The 19053-nt window shown below is 42.4% G+C and overlaps 2 protein-coding genes across 5 annotated transcripts in view; both read right to left on the bottom strand.

Moving 5' to 3' along the window:
- The window catches only part of STON1 (stonin 1), a 51970-nt gene extending 50014 nt beyond the window's left edge, over positions 1-1956 (bottom strand). For both annotated transcript variants that reach the window (XM_030310567.2, XM_030310569.1), the window contains exon 1: positions 1881-1956. The gene's annotated coding sequence lies outside the window, so the exon portion shown is untranslated. The remainder of the gene's footprint in view (positions 1-1880) is intronic.
- Positions 1957-5994: 4038 nt separating this feature from the next.
- PPP1R21 (protein phosphatase 1 regulatory subunit 21) overlaps positions 5995-19053 on the bottom strand; it is a 66431-nt gene continuing 53372 nt past the window's right edge. For 2 of the 3 annotated variants that reach the window (XM_030310564.2, XM_030310565.1), the window contains 5 exons: positions 16310-16342; positions 15036-15152; positions 12024-12122; positions 10934-11062; positions 5995-8474 (listed from right to left, as the gene is read on the bottom strand). In XM_030310564.2, coding sequence (XP_030166424.1) covers positions 8445-8474; positions 10934-11062; positions 12024-12122; positions 15036-15152; positions 16310-16342 — 408 coding nt within the window. In that variant the 3' untranslated portion in view covers positions 5995-8444. Of the gene's footprint in view, positions 8475-10933; positions 11063-12023; positions 12123-15035; positions 15153-16309; positions 16343-18892; positions 19006-19053 lie in introns of those variants that run through there. The other variant, XM_030310566.1, reaches the window with a different exon arrangement.

Genomic DNA, 19053 nt, shown 5'->3' with positions numbered 1-19053 from the left:
CTCTCTCTCTGCCCCTCCCCCGAGCACACATCCTCTCAAAAATAAACTTAAAAAAAGAAATCTTTATTTCCAAATAGTTCAACACTTTGACCTGTTTTGACAAGTTGTTCAGAGCTTGATCCTAATACATTTGTTACAACCACATTTAGCGTTCTTATAGAAACAGAAACAGTTGAAGTTCTTAAGAAGAGCATTCTCCCTAAAGACAGTAAGTGTTCAACACCCCCTGCGATCCTGCTCACACAGCTCACCCCTCAGGGAAGTGTTTTCTTCTTAGTCATGTGGACGCAAACCTCAGCTCAGGCTCCCTCCCACCTCCCTCCAGTTCTGAGTGAGTGGGCAGAGGCTTGCCATCTCAACCCAGATCAAACCCTAAAACAAAACAAAACAAAACAAAATCCCTCCAAATTCCAGACTCGATCGGTCCAGACGCATCTGAGAATTAACGAGCTCCTTCTAAGCACCCAGAGAACTAAGCCTGTCATGGAAACACTGATTCAACCATAATGAGAACCGACATAAAACCGCACAAATGAACTAAACATTGTTCCACCCAATCGGAGCCAAGCTACAGCAACAGCCTCAGGAATAAAATAAGCAAGGCTGTTTTTCTTCTTTGTGGTCCTACTCATTTTAGCGCCTTCCACCGTTGTCTTCACAACTGTTTATGAGAAAGTGGGAGCGGGGGAGTTGGGAGAGAGATGGGGAGCCAGCCTGGGAAACGCCAACAAACACTGCGGTTTGTGTCAGGCAAATTACAACTTCTGGCCTGGGGGAGGCCTAACAGTCTGGGGTAGTCTGAAAACGAGCCACACTGAACTCCCATCTCCCACAACAGTTAAGTGTGGAATGAAGTCTTTATTTTCCAAAGATCAAGTTCTGCTCAGTATTTTTAGCAAGCATTCTTTTTATCTCTTTTATTATTTTTAAATTTTTTTAATTTAATTTTTTTTCGGAATTAGAAAGGTTAATTATATGAAGTAACATTATTAATGGAAGAAAGTATATAGGAGGAAAGGCTACAAAAAAAAAAAAAGTTCAACCAACACAAATAGTAAAAACCTAAATAGAGCCTAAGTAGGAATATATTTTAATTTCCCCTTGGACCCACCAAGGGAGAGTTTGTGAGTCCAGGGGACCCAACACCAAATCTCAGTGAACGTCACTCCTGCAGGAAATGCTGGGGCAAGTGTGGAGGTCCCTTGCGACTGCGGCCCCTGGTCCTGGGTCGTCACCTACTAGAGCTGGGAGGGGACAGCGGCCGCTGGTCCTGGGTCACCACCTACTAGAGCTGGAGGGGCAGCTGCCGCTGGTCCCGGGTCACCACCTACTAGAGCTGGAGGGGACAGCCGGCCGGAGACACCAGCTGTGGCCCGAGGCAGGGGGACCAGAGCCTCCCGCGGAAAGGGGCGGGGGAGGGGCTGCAGCACGAAGAACGCGAGCCAGGAAGAAAGCAGGTGAGAGTCCTGGGCGCGGGGGGAATCCACAGCCCCCGAGGGAGGGTGACTCAGGTCGGGGAGGCCCGGACCGCGCACGGGTTACTAGGCGCCCCCCGCCCCCGCCCTCGAAAGTGTGTCTGGATTTTCTTTGCTGTTTGAGTTTTCTCTTTACAGCCGGACCCAGGTCCCAGCAGCCCCAGGGCCGACGTGCGTAGGGGAAGCCCAGTCGGGGCCCTCCCGGGATGCCTCTGGGGGCGGCAGAGGCGGAGGGAGGGAGATGGGGCGCCCGCGCACGGCGCCCAGAGAGCCCGGGAGATGCCCGCGACCCGGGGGCGCGCGCGCTCCCCGCCCGCAAACTTTCCCAGCCAAGTAGGTGTGGCCCCACCCTGCAGAGAAGGATCCCCTTGCCTGCCCGACTGTCCCCTGGGGCTGGTCACTCACCCGCAACGCCGCTGGGGCTCCGACTCCGGCGGCCGCCATCCACTACGGAGGAGGAGGAGCGGGAGGAGGAGGAGGGGGAGGGGATCCGGGGGGAGGGGGGAGGGGGAGGGCCCGGAGCCAGCAGGAGTGGAGCCTGCAGGAGTGGCGGGGAGGGAAGGGGGCGGCCACCCCGCGGGGACTCCAGTCCCCGCCCCACCTCCTCTCCGTACCCTGCCGGCCCCCTTTCTCTCCCCACTCTCTTTCCAGCCCTGGATCCCCCAAAGTCTTTTCAGGTGTCCTATTCTCATTCTCTTCCCTCTGGCGCATCTTCCTTCCCCTGAGTCTCCAGCCCCCAAGAAGGGGAGAACACGCTCCCTCCAGCAGAAGTTGGTGGGGAGGGGAGTGTGGGAGCTACAGTATATATGAGTGTGTGAGCCCCCTTGAAGCAGATGGCTGGGACCCTTGGCAGGTCTGAGGCCAACCTGCACTTTCTGGGCCTTTGTCATCATTTCTAGGTGGTGGGATGATGGAGGAGGGGGTGTCTTTGTGGGCATGCTTTCCACGTTGCTCCACTGAGAGATTTTTTTGGTTTCTTTTGTTTGGCTTTCTCTTGTGATTAGGAGAACTAAAGAATTATTTTTGAAGTCTCTGTTGAGTGCCTCCTCTTTTCCCTTCAGGTGGAACCAGCACCTGACATAAGTCAGTCCTTATGAGGAGGACCCTGGATGGCTTGTGAAGGTCCAAGCTGTGTGGATGGGGCAGGACGGAAATATTTAAAGATGCCTCCTACGTGCTGCCTGCAGAGGACAGAAGAGATAAGGGGAGTTTGTCTCCCCAGGAGAGGTTAGAGGGGGCTTCCGGTCCCTACTCCATCACCTGCTAGGATTTGACTGCAGGCAAGTCAGTCATTGGGCTGCTCAGCCTCTTTTGCAAGTGGGGCTGCCTCACTGGGAGCCAGTAAGAATTGAAAGGAGATCTGCCTGTGTGCCTTTTATCCTGGAGGGATACCCAACCCCAGGATGGGGTGTTTGAACAGATACTGAGGGGAGAAAAGAGGACATTCCAGGCCCTGGGTCTAGTGCTTTGGATACTGGCAAGACTGGAAAGCTTAGAGGTGGAAAATGTTTGGATGGGAAGGTGGAACATAAAGCATGAAACAGGAAAACATGTTTTTAAGCAAAGGAATATTTTGCTCCAGGCGGTGTCCTATTCACTCTTGGATCCCCAAAGCCTAGCATACAGTAGGTACTAGTAAACCCTTGTGGACTCAAAATGACAACTGAAGAATATTGACCTAACATTCTGAAAGATGAACTCCAGCAAGGGAGAGCTTGGGCCCAAAGAGAAAAGTTAGGGGACCCTAGTGAACATGTCAACTTGAAGTGCTATGCCTGGATGGTAGAAAGGAAATGAGGGAATTCCCCGATACATCCTTGCCTTGGCATAGCAACGTGATTCTCTTTTAAATGCTCTTTCAAGTGTAGGCTTGTTTTTGACCTTGGAGTTCTGGGTGAAATAAAAAAGATACTCAGTATTGTATTCAAAAACCATCCTGAATCTACATTCAGAGAGGATACAGGCATGCCTGAAGTCACACCACAGGATCTACTTAGGATACTTTTATTCTCAGATGAAATTTCTAGTGGTTTTTATGTTTAAAATACCCTCAACAAATAGAAAAAGGGACCGGGTCCTCCTCTTTTCCCTATTTCCTCTGGCTAGCATCCCAGTGATGGTCAAGTGTTGAAGAAGGTCAAGAGAGAGCCTAGGGAACAGGAAGTCACCTGATAGGCAACTTTTCAGAGACTCTTCTGTGGAACCAGACAGGTAATGGCCCCAAGTCCACCTTCTGGTAAGGAGCTGAGAGAGGTGCAGAGCAAGAAGAACAACGGAAGAGGGAAGCAGAGGAAGGGAAGCAAAGGATGCCTTGACCCTGGGCATTCTGGCTAAAGCTCCAAATTGAACTTCCTAGGTTTGGTGAATAAGCCAATAGGCCTTGGGGGGGGGGGGGGGTGCAGGGAGCAGCCTATCTCAGAAAATGCCACAGGTAACAACTTAAGAAAAGGCTCATACTGGAAACAACAATACACTTGACAAATGGCAATCATTGTTGCATTTAAATAGAGTTTTGAGTGCACCTTTTAAATTCTACCATCTTTGGATAAGTAGTGTGGCTTTGAATAGTAGGTTGCCCACCTAGTGAAAGAAATCTCCAAATTTGGAAACTTTGACACTATAGGCCCATAATTTTCTAAAGACCAAATATAGTTGGTTGAAAACCATTTATATTTTACAAGGGACTGTCCCTCCCCTTTCTGTGTGACTCAGCGTTGCCCCAAAGGTTGCCACTTTCATGAATGCAGATTTATTTCTTGAAACACCACCACATATTTCCAAAGAATCCTTTCTGGTAGTGCCCCTTTGTATCAAAATCTGATGGTAAACAGCTCAGTCTGGCCTCGATAGCTAAACTACCACAGCCTTCTATCACCAGCTGTTACCCCATTTTACTCCACTTCCTTTTCTTTTCCTTGCTCTATAAGTAGACCTTCAGACTAGCTCATTCTCCTTTTTATTTTTTCTTTTCCTAGCAGCTTTTCCACGGAAATCATTTAAAACTTCCAAGCTGTTTAACAAAGGCTCCCCAAAGTGTCTGTACATATGACCTAGTAGATTAACTTGGAATTCCTCGAAACTCAAATCAGATGAAGCAGTCAGGATCAATTAATATAAACTCAAACCAGTTTGCAGAAATGCCCAAAGGGGATGTGGTTGGGAAAAGTAAGGACTTCAGATTTAGGACAAGCTTAGCCCTCAATGCTTGATAAAAACATTCTTCTCTAAAAACTTTACAAGTCACTATTTACAACATTCATTGAAGATAGGAGGAGGGCTTTTGGAAAACTATATTCAAAAAAAAATATTAGCCAGAAGATGGCTTCAATAAAAGTGAAGATTAAACAGGGGGAAATAACCACTATTTTACCTACGTGATTGCATTCAAGCCTGATGTTTGAAGAACACACTATTTTAAAACAACTTTCTCCATGAGGAAACCTGAATACTCTTTGGATAGAAATTTCCAGAGATAAACACATCCTCACTGAGCATGTCAAAATCAATGATAGTTACGGGGATGATCACGTATTTCAGAATGGCCTGAGATTGGCTATCCTTTATCCTGGGGATGGGACACTCTTAGGTGTGGGGCTTGGGCTACAGTTGGCCAGTTCCTTGGCCGGCTTCCTAAAATATATCCAATTAGTATTTTGACCACCTGCTACAAAACACTGGGCTAGGCATGAATGGTTCCTGCCTCCCAGCATCTGTAGCTGCTCAGGGAGACTGCACACGTGATGATGATTGCACGTGGTATGTAGATAGTTGAACACAATAGAAGAGGTGTCCTGAAGATACAAACGAAAGCTGAGGAGAGAGAGAATATTCCTTAGCATCTGAGCAAGATGTTAGTGACGTTTTGTTCTTTGTTAGTTAACTGAACTGTGGAGTTTCTATTCTTGGACCTATGGTATGTCACCACTCAGCTATTCCACTGGTGTTTAGGGAGCAGTGGGGTTGAGTTCGGATTAAAGCTCCTGGTAAAACAAACACAAAGGTTTCAGGTGGGGGAGGTGCCTTTTGAACCTCCTATACCCACAAATGAGACAATAGCCCCCAGCATGTTTCCACCAGGAGTCAATTCTTCTAATCCTCTCCTTATGAAAAATTACTCCCATGTTCTAGAGCCTCTTCTTTCAAAGACTGGGAAGAGTTATAATGGGTTTTCCTGCTCTAATGCTTTGATGGCCAGTTAATTTCCTAATTTGGAGCTAATTACTAAACTGCTTAAAAATTTAAGGCACAGGCAACCATCTACTGACAAGCTTTCCATTTATCACCATGGTGTCTGAGGACATGGCCCTTAGCAGAGAAAAGCAGCTTCCTTCTCTATCACAGAACAGATACTTCCTTGTCAGTGTGGCTCTGCCAGATTAGATTATTTAATAGCCATCAGCAACCAAGTTGCTCTCTTCATATGTTAAAGTGACAGAGGAGTTTGAAGACTTTTAAGAGCTAGAAGCGACTCCCAGGTTTAATGCTGCATAAAACAAAACTATAAACTGCATGTTTTTTCTGTTTAAGGATTTTTATTATAAAGAAGGCTTTAATTCATAGACATTCGGAAAGAATTTTTTTGCTCCCTGTTTTGGTGGCTCTCCCAGCTAACTGGTTCCTCATTTTTATTTTTACTCACATTTTTGTTCAGAAATAGTGTGGCTGAGTTTTTGTTTTGTTATGTTTTGTTTAAACAGATAATGAGTTTGGAAAGTGGTCATGTTATTAAAAAGTATGTTAGTTTCACTGAGAGTTTCTTACCAAAAGCAGTAGAGAATCCAGTTTAATCTGCTTGAAAGATGAACAGTGTTGCTTACAACATAATGAGGGGTGCTACTTAAAATGATACAAGGCACATGCCCTTTGTCAGTTTCTCCAGCTGTGCCTGTCTAGCCCGGGGCTGCTCGTGTGAACAGTGCCCCCTTGAGTTATGCAGCCGACTAACCAACCACCAGCCCCTTCTTATTAAAGAGCCTTTTCCTGGACTTCACTTGGAATTTCTTACAATCCCAATTTTGATTAAAAACATACATTTTCACATATGCATGAAAAAAAGGCAGGAAGAAACAAAAATGTTAATGCCTGAATCTCTACCGAGAGATGCGCACTCTTGATACTCTTTCTTGCCTCCAAATTTTCAACAGTGAGCATGCAGTACATAATCAGGAGAAAGTAGGATATATGTCATTTCATTTCTGAGAACTCGGTCTTCCCCAGGAAGCAGTGCATGATTAAAGACCTTCCCCCCCCCCCCTTTTTTTTCTTTTTAGTTTCACTCCTACATGGATTTCAGGTAACCATCTAATTCCCAATTCTGTGCCTAAACTAGAATTACCTCTCACTTTGCACTTCCCATGGCACTCAGGCCTTCCCTGAGAGGTTTACACAGAAGAGACAAGTCCTTTGAGAGGTAGGCTGCAGTGGTGAGCAGAGGAAAAAGGCAGTCCCTAGAAGGACTTCTCTATCCCAAACCCTCCAAAGGAGGAATAGAAATAGACTAGAAATGCCATAAGGACTGTCACAGAGCACTGAAGGCCTGGCAGGAGCTGGAAAGCCTAAGTTTATGAGGGAGCTAATCAGAATGGTTATTTGATCTCTTTCCCACAGTGCTTGGGGGCCTAGGTGCAGTTGCAGTGAAAACAGCTGGCTTAGCTGTTAGAGACCTGGAAATCAGGTCACAGAAAACAGAAAGGGGTAAGGGGCCCGTGCCTGGACAGGCAGGGCAGAATGGGACTGAGCTGATTCACTCAGAGGTCCCCAAGGCAGGATCCAAACACAGTCATTACTGTGAGCTCTGGGTCTCTCTCTCTCTACAGCAGGCAGCAGAGGCCATGGGGCGGAGGTCAAGGAGGTGGCCTTTGTGCTGAGCACAGAGGGAAACTGGTGATGAACTCTCAGCTAAACCAGAATAAGGCATTTTGGAAGGTGGCTAGAGAGGAGGCCCAAAAGAGATGCAGCAGGCAGGGAGGCGGGGAGGAGGGGCTTCAGGAACAGCTGAACTAATCTGGGGGCTTGGACATGGGGTGGAGTGGGCTTGAGCAAGCAGCTCAGGTAAAAGGAGAACATATTTAGAGAGTGCTGGAGACATACCAGAGGTTTATACCGGAATGATACAATGTTGATGACATAAACCAAGGAGAGCCTGAAGTATGGTTACAGGTACTGTTAAGGTAAAACGCAAAGCATTAATAAAGGATAAACCAGACAATTGTTCAATTTGGGGAATTAGAAAGGTTATATCTAAGTCAGGATTCTGTACATTTTGTAAGACATACTTTCATAGGTTTTGGTTTCCTTCATCAAATTTTCATAGCCTGAAAGTTTGACATAAGTACGAATTTATTGACATCAATTTCCTTAAGCTATTATTCCAACACAGAGAAGGTACTGAAGAGCTGTGATAATAAGACAATGATAATAAACCCACAAGATCTGAAGTTTGCAAGACCCACTCCCTCTGAGAGAGAGAGAGAGAGAAAAAATACGAATAAGTCTTCAAAAAGAATCTGGAGACTGCTTTCAATTATAGCAAGAAGGAACGCCAGTTTGACAATTTAAGCATTTTATCCAGAAACATAGATCTATTCCATAGATACCAAATCGATTACCATATAATTGAGTTTGAAAATATACAAAATATTTGTTGTTCTTACATACTGAAATTAAAACCTAATTTTAAAAAGTGCACAGTAAAAACAGCATAAGGAAACCTACGATATCCATGATACATGTATTGTTGTCCATTGTACTGTCAACATCAAATTCTGTATTTGCATTACTGGTTACAAATATACTTTAAATGTTTCAAGGCCATTTACAACACTGACTAGTTTACTAGGTCCAAAAGCAGCCCAGCTCCCTGAAGGTGGCCAGCACTGGGCACTGGACACTGGACAAGCGGTCTGGGTCCTGCAGCTCCACGCAAAAGTAGCAGCTTTGGAAGGAAGTCGCCAACCATCTATGTGTAAGCTATCGGCTCTTGTTCTTTTTAGAATTTCCCTGTGCAAAGAAAAATATCAACAATAAGAACACAGACTTCTAGAAAAGTAACCCAGAGTTTACAGGCCAAGCTCTCTGGAAGGCCGTAGTTCACTGTGGAAAACTTTAGCTTCCAAGACAGAGTACAGCTGGTAACCCTGCATTGCTAACTTTTATTCAGTAATCAAAAGGCAGTTGATCACTTTTAACTCCCCCACTAGCTATCTCCACGATCCCTATCTGCCTGAGGGCTAAGAATCGGCAATAAAGAAAGAAAACAGAGCTATCTTGGATTTACCAAACCTCAAAAATTCATTTTGATCCAAAGACAAGGAAGTTTATGATTTCAGCCTAAACATGTTCTTAGCCTAAACATGTTTCCTTGTTGCTTAATAAATACCTTTTAAAGGTCTTAATAGATGTAATTTTGAGTATGTGCCAACTAACGCCCCAGTGGAAATGATCATCTGAAAAAGGAAGCTCAGATACTGACTGAAAACTCAGGGGCAGATGTCTTACCTTATTCCCCATCTCCTCACATACGGCGATTTGGACTTTCCAGTTTTATGAACTTCTTTCTGGAGAAGCTCACTTTTTAGGAATACATTCTAACTAAATTCCTATACTTAACCATTACTTACAAATATATTTTTGTCATGTATGTGGGAAATGCCTGCAGAACACAAATATTTATAACAAGATGATAGCAAACAAAATGGTTCCAAGATGTTTACTTGGTATCCAATGGAGACCCTGTCAACTCAGCTGTAAGATGATTCTATAGCAACCTTAATTACTAATAAACGGCGGGTGGAGGTGGAGGGGCAAAATACAGGGATCACAGAATGATCAAAAAAAGGTTAACAAAATAAACTACAACGTGAGGAAGGATCTCAAGCCCAGCATTTCATTAAGGACGTATTTTAAGGACTAGATTAAAAAGTTCAGAGAGGACTTGAAAATTCCCTAACTGCTAAAGTAGCTGCAATACAGTTACCTTCGGGACAATGAACTTTGCTGTAGTCAACATTCATCCCTTTCAATTCAGAACAAATGTCTTCTGCACCCTGAAGTCTGCCACTTCTTTCCAAATGTTAGGAGCTAAAACAGGCTTTCTCATAATACTCATACTAATGTATGTGCTTTCTACCATCAACTTGTGAGCTAGCTGTTGCCCTCCTGTAACACCAAGAGGCCAAAAGAGTTACCGGGAGGCATTACTTAAGGACCAACCCCCACCCATCACCTCCGAGCTCGTTTCCTGAAGCAAAAGTAACTAGAGAACCACAATCAAACTCACACTGTCTGGTTACCATCATCACAAGATGTCCCAGAAAAGTATCACAGACATTCTCTTGCTTTCTCCAAAGCGGCCAGGGGCCAATCAGTATCATGAGGCTACACCGAGAAATGGTATTATATAATGCAGATGCCAATGCACTAACAGGATATATTTCCCAAGGAGACACCAACTGAGCAGAATGCTGCCCTCACCACCACTAGCCGATGTTAAATAAAGCTATAGTTTGTTCATTTCTATTTCCTCCCCAGTGCTAGCAGCACATAGAAGGAATGGCTGCTAAGTCAATAAGAGGCAGCAGCAGATTTCAAAGAGCACAGGTTAGAGACAGTAAATCCCACCTGGCAGTGGTACAGTATTGTCTGAGTTACAAAACATGCTAAGTATCTGAGAGGCTTCCTAAAGCCTGTCTTTCATGGTAAAAGAATATATACATTATGTGACAACAATAGAGACATGATATGTAGATATACACTTTAATATAAGGATAGTACTAATATCTGTTGATCTCAAGACTGGACAAGCAGTGGCTTTATGGAAATGAAAGCGAAAGAAAATTTTGCAAAAGGACAAGACATTCCTAGCTATATGGATGTGTATGAAAATAAATCTGCTAAAGAAGGTCACTCTTCAACAGCACCATTTTAGTTTCATGGGTGGCTCAGTTGGTTAAACTTCTGACTTTGGCTCAGGTCATAATCTCACAATTCACAGGTTCAAGCCCGTATCGGGCTCTCTGCTGTCAGCTCAGAACCCACTTCAGATCCTCTGTCCTTCTCTCTCTGCCCTGTGCTCTCTCTCTTTCTCTCTCTCTGTCCCGCCCCCATGCACATGCTCTCTCTCTCAAAATAATAAACACTAAAAAAAAAAAAGAACAATTCATATCATAACCTTCCTAAAGAGTCCCCCTAAATGATAAAATAGTAGAATGCCAAAAATGCCCAAAATCAAAGGACACAGTATTATTAAAGGCCTTAGAGGTCAGACCTCCTCTCAACTTATAATTCAGTCAAAGAAACTGAATTTTACTTTTGGATAACAGGACAAATTGTGTGAAGAATAATTATTTAAAAATACTTTAAATCTCTTAACCTTTGCTCCTGAAATGCATAGCAATGAAATACTTCATATTACATATGAAATACTGTATGTGAGAGACCTCCTCCTTCCCCTTCCCTACCTTACTGGACATCTTCAGTGTGTCAATCTCTTCTCTCTGTTTAGATAATGTCTCGTTCATGCTGCACAGGTGGTCACTCATCATACTTAACTGATCCTCATAACTCCTCTTGGTAGTTGTCAGCTCATCCTAAATGGCAAAGGAACAGAGGGAAAAAAGACAAATCAAAACCCCCCTAATCACCCACCTCAAAGCTTTTTTAATTAATGAAAGAAATTTGAAAAAAGCAACCTATCAAGATGACCTATCTGATCAATTAACATAAAGGACAAGCCATAGGCCTTAACAAAATTAAAACAAATGAGGGGGAAAGTTTTTCTTCTTTTCAGCCTTCAAAATAGGTTTTGAATTTCTTTGCAAAAAGACTTTCCTTCTACCTCAGGTATAAAATTGTGACAAAGAACAAGAGGGCTACATTGTCTTTCCAACTCTCCTCAGGTTTTCCCCAAGCCTCAAGGCCCTCAGCCCTCAGGGCAGGACCCTCCTTGGAGGAAGCACCTTTGTCTTCCCATCTCTCTGCTTGCTCCAGCCCCTTAAAATCTAATCCTGTGCTCCTAGCTAATCTGATTAACTAATCTGAAATTAGGAAGGGGCAGGTGTTGCTGTGCTAATGTGTTTTTTCTCTACCTATATCACGTTTATATTTAACAGAGGCTTTCTGGAAACAAGGCTTTTAAAACAGACCAGTGAGGAAGGAGGAATATTCTGCAGCCCCACCTTTCAGTTCAGGTCAGTTTTATGAAATGGTAAAGAGAAGAATCAGAGTCATGTGAACAGAGCAAGTGTACAGCCCGTCACAACGGAGATTAGCACGGGGAATGGGGAGGGAGGACTGGGGGTACATAAGTATCGTTTAAGGAAATGCTGACTATAAAGCTATTCAAAAGAAAATCAAGTCAGAGAAAGAAGCAATACACAACTTTCTGCCTGACATAAGTTACTTTAAAATGAGTTAGAACTAAAGTGGTTAGAAAAATGCATGTCTACAGGTCAAATGCCACTACTTTTGAAAGGAAACGCTGACTTTGCTGCCCAAGAACTTTCAGTGAAAACCGTATTAACATTGTGTAGGTAACACTTCTGAACTCACCTGAAGTCTGCTGATGTTCTGACCAGCTACTTTCATCTCTTCCGTCAGTGCCTCTTTAGACTTTTCAGCCAAGGCCAGTCTCTTAGAGAGTGCTCGGCACTGTTAAATTAGAAAACATCCCATTATCTCAGGGGGCATTTCCCCCAAACCAAATTCACTTTAGGCCTGTACCACACACTGAAGGACACAGAAAGATGTGGTCCCTCTCACCACTTTAATAAGCAAAAACATCTACTAACCCAAGCTCACCAAGGTTTTCCTAGCTCTAGCCTGACAACCAGTGGTTACAAAAACTTAAGAAGTTGGGGTTTTTTTGTTGTTTAAGAATTTATTTATTTTTAAATGTTTATTTATTTATTTAGGGGAAGAGAGAGAGAGGGTGCATGCGTGCATATGAGTAGGGGAGGGGCACACAGAGAAGGAGAGAGAAAATCCCAAGCAGGCTCCATGCTGTCAGCACAGAGCCAGACAGGAGGGGAGTAGGGGTGCTTGATCTCATCACCCATGAGATCATGACCTGAGGTGAAATCAAGAGTCAGACACTTAACCAACTGAGTCACCCAGGTACCCCTAAAAATTTAAGTAATCTCTATACCCAATATGGGGCTTGAACTCACAACCCCAAGATCAAGAGTCCCATGCTCTAGTAACTGAGCCAGCCAGGCGCCCCTTAAGAAGTTTTTTACATTTACCCAGGATTCATTTATACTCAAACTGGATGAGAACAGAAGTGGTTATTTCAAAAGTTATCAATGATTAGTCAGTCAGAGAAAGATAAAAATCATATGACTTCACTCATATGAGGACTTTAAGAGACAAAAGAGATCAACATAAGGGAAGGGAAACAAAAATAATATAAAAACAGGGAGGGGGACAAAACAGAAGAGACTCATAAATATGGAGAACAAACTGAGGGTTACTGAAGGGGTTGTGGGAGGGGGGATGAGCTAAATGGGTAAGGGGCACTAAGGAATCTACTCCTGAAATCATTGTTGCATTATATGCTAACTAATTTGGGTGTAAATTTTAAAAAATTAAAAATAAAATTAAAAATAAATAAATAAATAAATAAATAAATAAATAAATATGTTTAAAAAGTTATCAATGGCATCTGACTTTGCAATATGAATCCTAAGGCAATTTTCTCGTGTTTTAAGTCCTCTGTTATAGAGACCACATTACAGGAACAATAAAAGCTTTACAGTCCCAGGCTACAGATTAGGCTCAATCTACAGGGAATATGAAGTCAGTGTAGGAATCTGAAGATCCCAGCTGCTTTCTCTGGGGTTCTACCAAAGCTGGGCTATCCAGAGACAGAGCTCATCAAGAAGAGAAAAGAAAAATTCTGTTTCTCACTATTGTTTAAAGACAGTGTGCCATCAAAGGATCACTAAACTTTCTGATAAGGCCGAGAGACTGACAGGGAGGATCTGTTGAGACACATCTGAATCTGTGTCGACATCACTCAGACTAACCATTCCAGTAAAGTCATACGGAGGGCTCACCACTTCCTGTTTACAGACGAGGAAAAACTAGGACAATGTAAAAATTGTTGTTATCACATTGTGCTGAAAACATTTCCCAAGATAAGCAAATCTCTTGGAAATGAAACAGCCAACACTCCCCAGCTACTCATTTCATTCCTCACAAGAGAATTCCACCAAATCAACCACCATTTATTAACCAAACATCTACTATGTGCTCGGCACCAAACCTGAAAAAGAGGGAGAGATTTGCAAGGCACGGGTCCTCAGAAAGACGACAATCCAGTCTGGGACACTAACTCCAAAGGCAGTTAGGGATCCAAACAAGGACATGGTTGCATGGCCTCAGAAGCTCAGCACCACAGCAGCACCAGCGTAGGTCAGCCAGTTCGCTGTGCTCCCCATTTTCTACAGCCCAACAAGCAGTCACTCTTATTAACTGATCAAAGAGGTGTGGAATGGTGGTTTGTGAACAGCATGGACCTAGGCACATCATTTCTTCCAGCAAGAAAAAAAGAAGCAAAGTCCCTCTCCACATCTAGCAACTGGCTTCCTATCAACCCCTCTATCTCCGTAGTACAGTAGAAAATCACAAAGTCAGGTCCCAGTACTGGGTGTTGTCTTTTCTTTCCCAATTTCTTTAACAATTTATTTATTTTTTTAAGTAGGCTTCACACCCAGAGTGGAACCCAGTGTGGGGCTTGAAGACCCTGAGATCCAGACCTGAGCTGGGAGCAATGGTCAGACGCTTACCCGACTGAACCACCCGGGCGCCCCTCAATCTCTTTAACAACTTAAAGCATTATAATTCTCTGTCTGACATCTAAAACTGACCTTTAGTGTAAAGTTTTAAGTGAGAGACCTTACAGGTATTCTTATAGGTTGAGCACATCCATTCTATCGCTGCACTTTCTTGCTTCATTCTCTCCCTTCTAGTTAATGAACTGGTGTAGGATGTTATTGAGTATCTTGCATAGGGTTTTTCTAATTCTCCTAAGAAAATGAGTTATTTGGTTAGGGAAGAAGAAAATGTAACAAAAAGATTATATATCAAAGGTTAAAAAAGGTCACATTTTATCATTTATAGGATTTTATCACTTATTCATTTTATCATTTATAGGAACTCGTTTCTACAACTTGTCACTTAGGAAAAAAAGAACCAGTCATATTTTTTTAATTTCTTTGCATAAAATTCCTTGACTTGTGAACGTCTACCTGCCTATAATTCTCTAAAACAAGCAATCTCTAGCAATAATGCCCCAAACATATATTATGTGACCATAGGAAAGGTGACTGATAAGTCTCTCAACTGTCTTTCAGTAATTTGGAAATGACAAATCAGTCCCTATGTACTGAAATGAGGATGTGGGGTTGGATGCAGCCTGACCAATATGAACTCCAACCAACTTCACACGGATGCATAGACACGAACTTCTCTCTTCGAATGAATAGCAGGAGACCAGGACAGTGACCTAATTGCTGACAGGGTGAGGAAAAAGCCCCCAAATCTAATTAAGTCTCCACTCACCTCGGCGTAAAAATGCACTGACTTGCTGTCAGCCAGCTGCAGTTGAGATGTCAGCTCCACTATCCTTGCCATGTAGTGATTTTTAATTAAGTCTTCACGAGACTCCACATCTGGAACCTGAACAGAGCACACATAACTAACTAAATAAATGCCAGTGAGATGAAGCAGTTCCAGAAAAGATTACCATCACTCCAAAAGAAAAAAGAAAAGGACAACATTTTGTACACTTTCATTTTAAATCGGATAGGGAATCATAGTTTTCCTACCCCTCAAAGAAACTTCAGACAAGCCAGGTAAATGTGTATTCTAAATACCTCTTATTCTGCATTTCTGCCTATCTCACAATAAGGTCGTGGCTTCAAAAGAATAGAGCATAAGTGAAGTACTGGGAGGCCCACTACCTCTGGAGTCATGTCCCTCCATCCAGCCTTGAGAAGCCACAGACCTGTCTGACACCTACATCCTCTCCAACCGGAAGAAGGCAGGGGAAAGGGAGCATTGTTGGAACCCCTAAAATCTGAACATTCTTTTTTCCCCTCAAATTATCTTAAGACAGCTCTAATGTTCTTAAACACACTAACCAATGAAACCATTTCTATTCTGAACAGTTTATGGGCCTTGTCCCACACCAGTATTTCCTCTAGTTACTCTAGCAATGGTATGTTATTGAGTTTTAAGTTTAAAAACACAGAGAAATTTCAAGATTACCTAAAGTAAAAGGCCAATAGGGAAATCGAATTTACCAACCTACTTGAACTATATTTACCAGCTTGCTATACTGAGTAGAAAGCTGAATAACTTCGGTGTTCCTTGAATGGTTATTTATAAAGTTACACTTTACAATATTTCAAAACTCAAAAGCCAAATTTGGGTTCACTCCCTTGAGGGCTGGAAAGAACTGGCAAGCACACTACACTGTTGGTCAAGACCCTGAAAAGCCCTCTCCCCAGCCAGCCCGCTAGGAGGGCTAACACCTCCAGCCTCCTTCAGGATGCCAGCGAACTGATGGCCAAGCTCGTACCACACCTTGTCAAACTGCCAAGCCAAGTCGTTCAACGAGACAATTACAAAAACAGGCTGCAATTTGTTGGTGACAGTTAAAATAGAACCAGAAAGAAAAGCAACATGGATCCGTGGATGGAGGAGAAAAACACTGGCTCCACAATTTCTAGAATGGTCAGAAAACAATTAGAGAAAGCTGACTTTTGCTGGACTTTGTGAACAAACATACAGTCAAATATTTACTAACAAATATGACGCTAAGCACACATTACCTCATTGTCAGATGTCCTGGTTAAAATCCCAATCTAGAATATAAGGGGAAAAAATCCTTAGAACAGATTGTTTTCACTTCAAATACAATGATTGAAACAGTTGTAATATTTTCGCTTCTCAGTTCACACTGTTTTTAAGTGCTCTGGGAGTGCAGTCCTAGATCATCACCCTGTAAGGTCTTTTACTACAAGGAAGCTGTACCTACAGAGAGCTAACTGTGTTCACTATTTCCATCATGAGGCAGTAATGGATAATGATCATCACTATTTCCTCTATCAAAATGCTGTAGTCATTTTCACTGAAACCCAACAAATTGCCTGGGAAGAGAGAGAGGGAGAAGAGCTTTGACTCATCATTTCTGGGCCTATTTCCAAAACAGTAGCCGAGGAGGGGTAAAGACAGTTTTATGGTGACCATAATAACTAAACATTCCAAACAGAAAATACAAATAACAAACATTCTGCTGAAAGTTCAAAAGGAGAAAGAAGAAATACACTTTTGATACAATGTTATGACATTAATAAATACTAATTTGAGGTTTAAATTAATGAAAAAGAAAATGTAATTTCAGACACATTAAAGTACTGCCAGGTTGCTTTTGTGGATTAAGATTTCAAAAGCAGATAGTCATGAATACTGATTTCAGGTTATTGTTCAAAGTGGAAATGCATGTGCTTGGGCACAATAACTTAAGGAAACTTGGAAACTCAGTTTCAGTGGATTCTGATACCCACAGATCACACCAATAAACAGTTTTCACAGATTCTAAATAATTTCCTCCAGAGTATTACTCTGAACAGTGAACAGAGTATCAACAGAGTGTATGCTAATGAATGTCATGCCCACCTAGCTGTAAAAGAATCTTTTATACTACTTTTTTTTTTAATAGAACCATAATTTTCTACTCACTGAAGCAGGAGTAGCAATTAGTCTTTCTCTTTTAGTTAAAAGCTGTTTATGGTAACATGCCAATCATTTAATTTTATATATTCAAATATGACTACATTTGGCAAGAGAAACTACGAGCATGCATCTATATTCTGCCTCCCCACCCTTATCCAGTGACTCCCTGGTTACGGTTTGAGAATGTATTATAGCACACAGACCCACAGAGGAATGGTAGTAGATAAATGGAAGGAAAAAAATCAACATACATAATTTCAACATGTTCTCATATGATGCTAATGAGCGTAAACTGATATGGCCCTTTTAGAAAATAATTTGGCAATAAAGGTCAAGAAACTTGAAAACATTCATGTCTTTTGACCTAATAGTTCTAACCCTGAGACTGTATCCTGAAGACATCATCTGAGATGCAGAAAGAACCTTATGCACAAAAGGAGATGCTATTTAAAATAGCACAAATTAAAAAAAAAAAAAAAAAATTTAAAAAAAATAAATAAATAAAGGGGCGCCTGGGTGGCGCAGTCGGTTAAGCGTCCGACTTCAGCCAGGTCACGATCTCGCGGTCCGTGAGTTCGAGCCCCGCGTCGGGCTCTGGGCTGATGGCTCGGAGCCTGGAGCCTGTTTCCGATTCTGTGTCTCCCTCTCTCTCTGCCCCTCCCCCGTTCATGCTCTGTCTCTCTCTGTCCCAAAAATAAATAAAAAACGTTGAAAAAAAAAAATTTAAAAAAAATAAATAAATAAATAAAATAGCACAAATTATAACCAGTGTCCAATCATAGGTTAACTAAGGTATATTCTATATAGAATACTATGCAATCAACAACTAAGTTTATACAGAGTTCTAATAATAGGATAAATATTTATGTGTTCACATTACCTTAAAAGATTTGAAATGATATGTAGCACAGTATCAACCAGGCATGAAATTTTGCAGGAAAAATGTTAACAGTAGTTGCTTGAATATTCAAGAGAATGTCAACTTTTTTCTTCTTTAATTTTCTGTAGTTTTAAATTATCTACAATGTACATGTATTCTCTTTATACATAAAATATATATACTTAAAATTCTATGAATGCTCTTTAATTCCAACAAGAAGCAGAAATTTGTATTATTCTGTGCCTTTTCTTTCTTGAGGTTACTGACATCTTTGATTACAATGAACTGATAGGTGGCTGAATGCTCAAATTACCCTATTAGGTATTTTAATGACAAATAATATGCATTCAACTACCAAACTGCCACAGTTAGAAATAGTAAGTTTCTTTCTGATGTAACTTTTTCAGCCCCAAGGTGCTTAAACCAAAGTAATCTTCTGAGGACTTGTAAGATGAGCTTCCTTAGTCAATCAATTAACTTTAAAATGGGCACAGACTTGCTCCTTACACCCAAAAGGAACATGACAGAAAGGACACACAGAGCTGCATGCTTAGTCAGTGAAGTTCACGAGGGGTAGGTGGGGAAAGACAAGGGGATAAAAAGAAAGGCTGAAAAGGAGAAATGTCAAGGAAGGCAAAACACCATCACTCTTATATCTCTGTGGTCTCCAGGCTGGTTTTGGCAAGAATCGCCACGCACAGGAGGAAGGAGAGTTACGTGCTGAGACCCTGTCCCTGGCCTGCAATACTCTCCTCGTGCCTTGGACTCCTATTCACTTCTGAACCCCATCCATATTACCTCTTCTGCGGCATCCTCCCCGCGCCCTCCAGCAGCTTTCTCTGTGATCCCACAGCGCTCCACAAATGTCTATCCATGATTGTATTCCATTAGAGTGAAAGCCACAAAAACTGACTGTGAAAAATGAAAGCAGGCCAGTCACGTCTTTGTTCTCTAATCCTG

The sequence above is a fragment of the Lynx canadensis genome, chromosome A3 (genome assembly GCF_007474595.2).
Source record: "Lynx canadensis isolate LIC74 chromosome A3, mLynCan4.pri.v2, whole genome shotgun sequence".
NCBI classification, from domain to species: Eukaryota; Metazoa; Chordata; class Mammalia; order Carnivora; family Felidae; genus Lynx; species Lynx canadensis.
The sequence above is the reverse complement of the archived record's forward strand: the minus strand, read 5'-3'. Positions and strand labels throughout refer to the sequence as shown.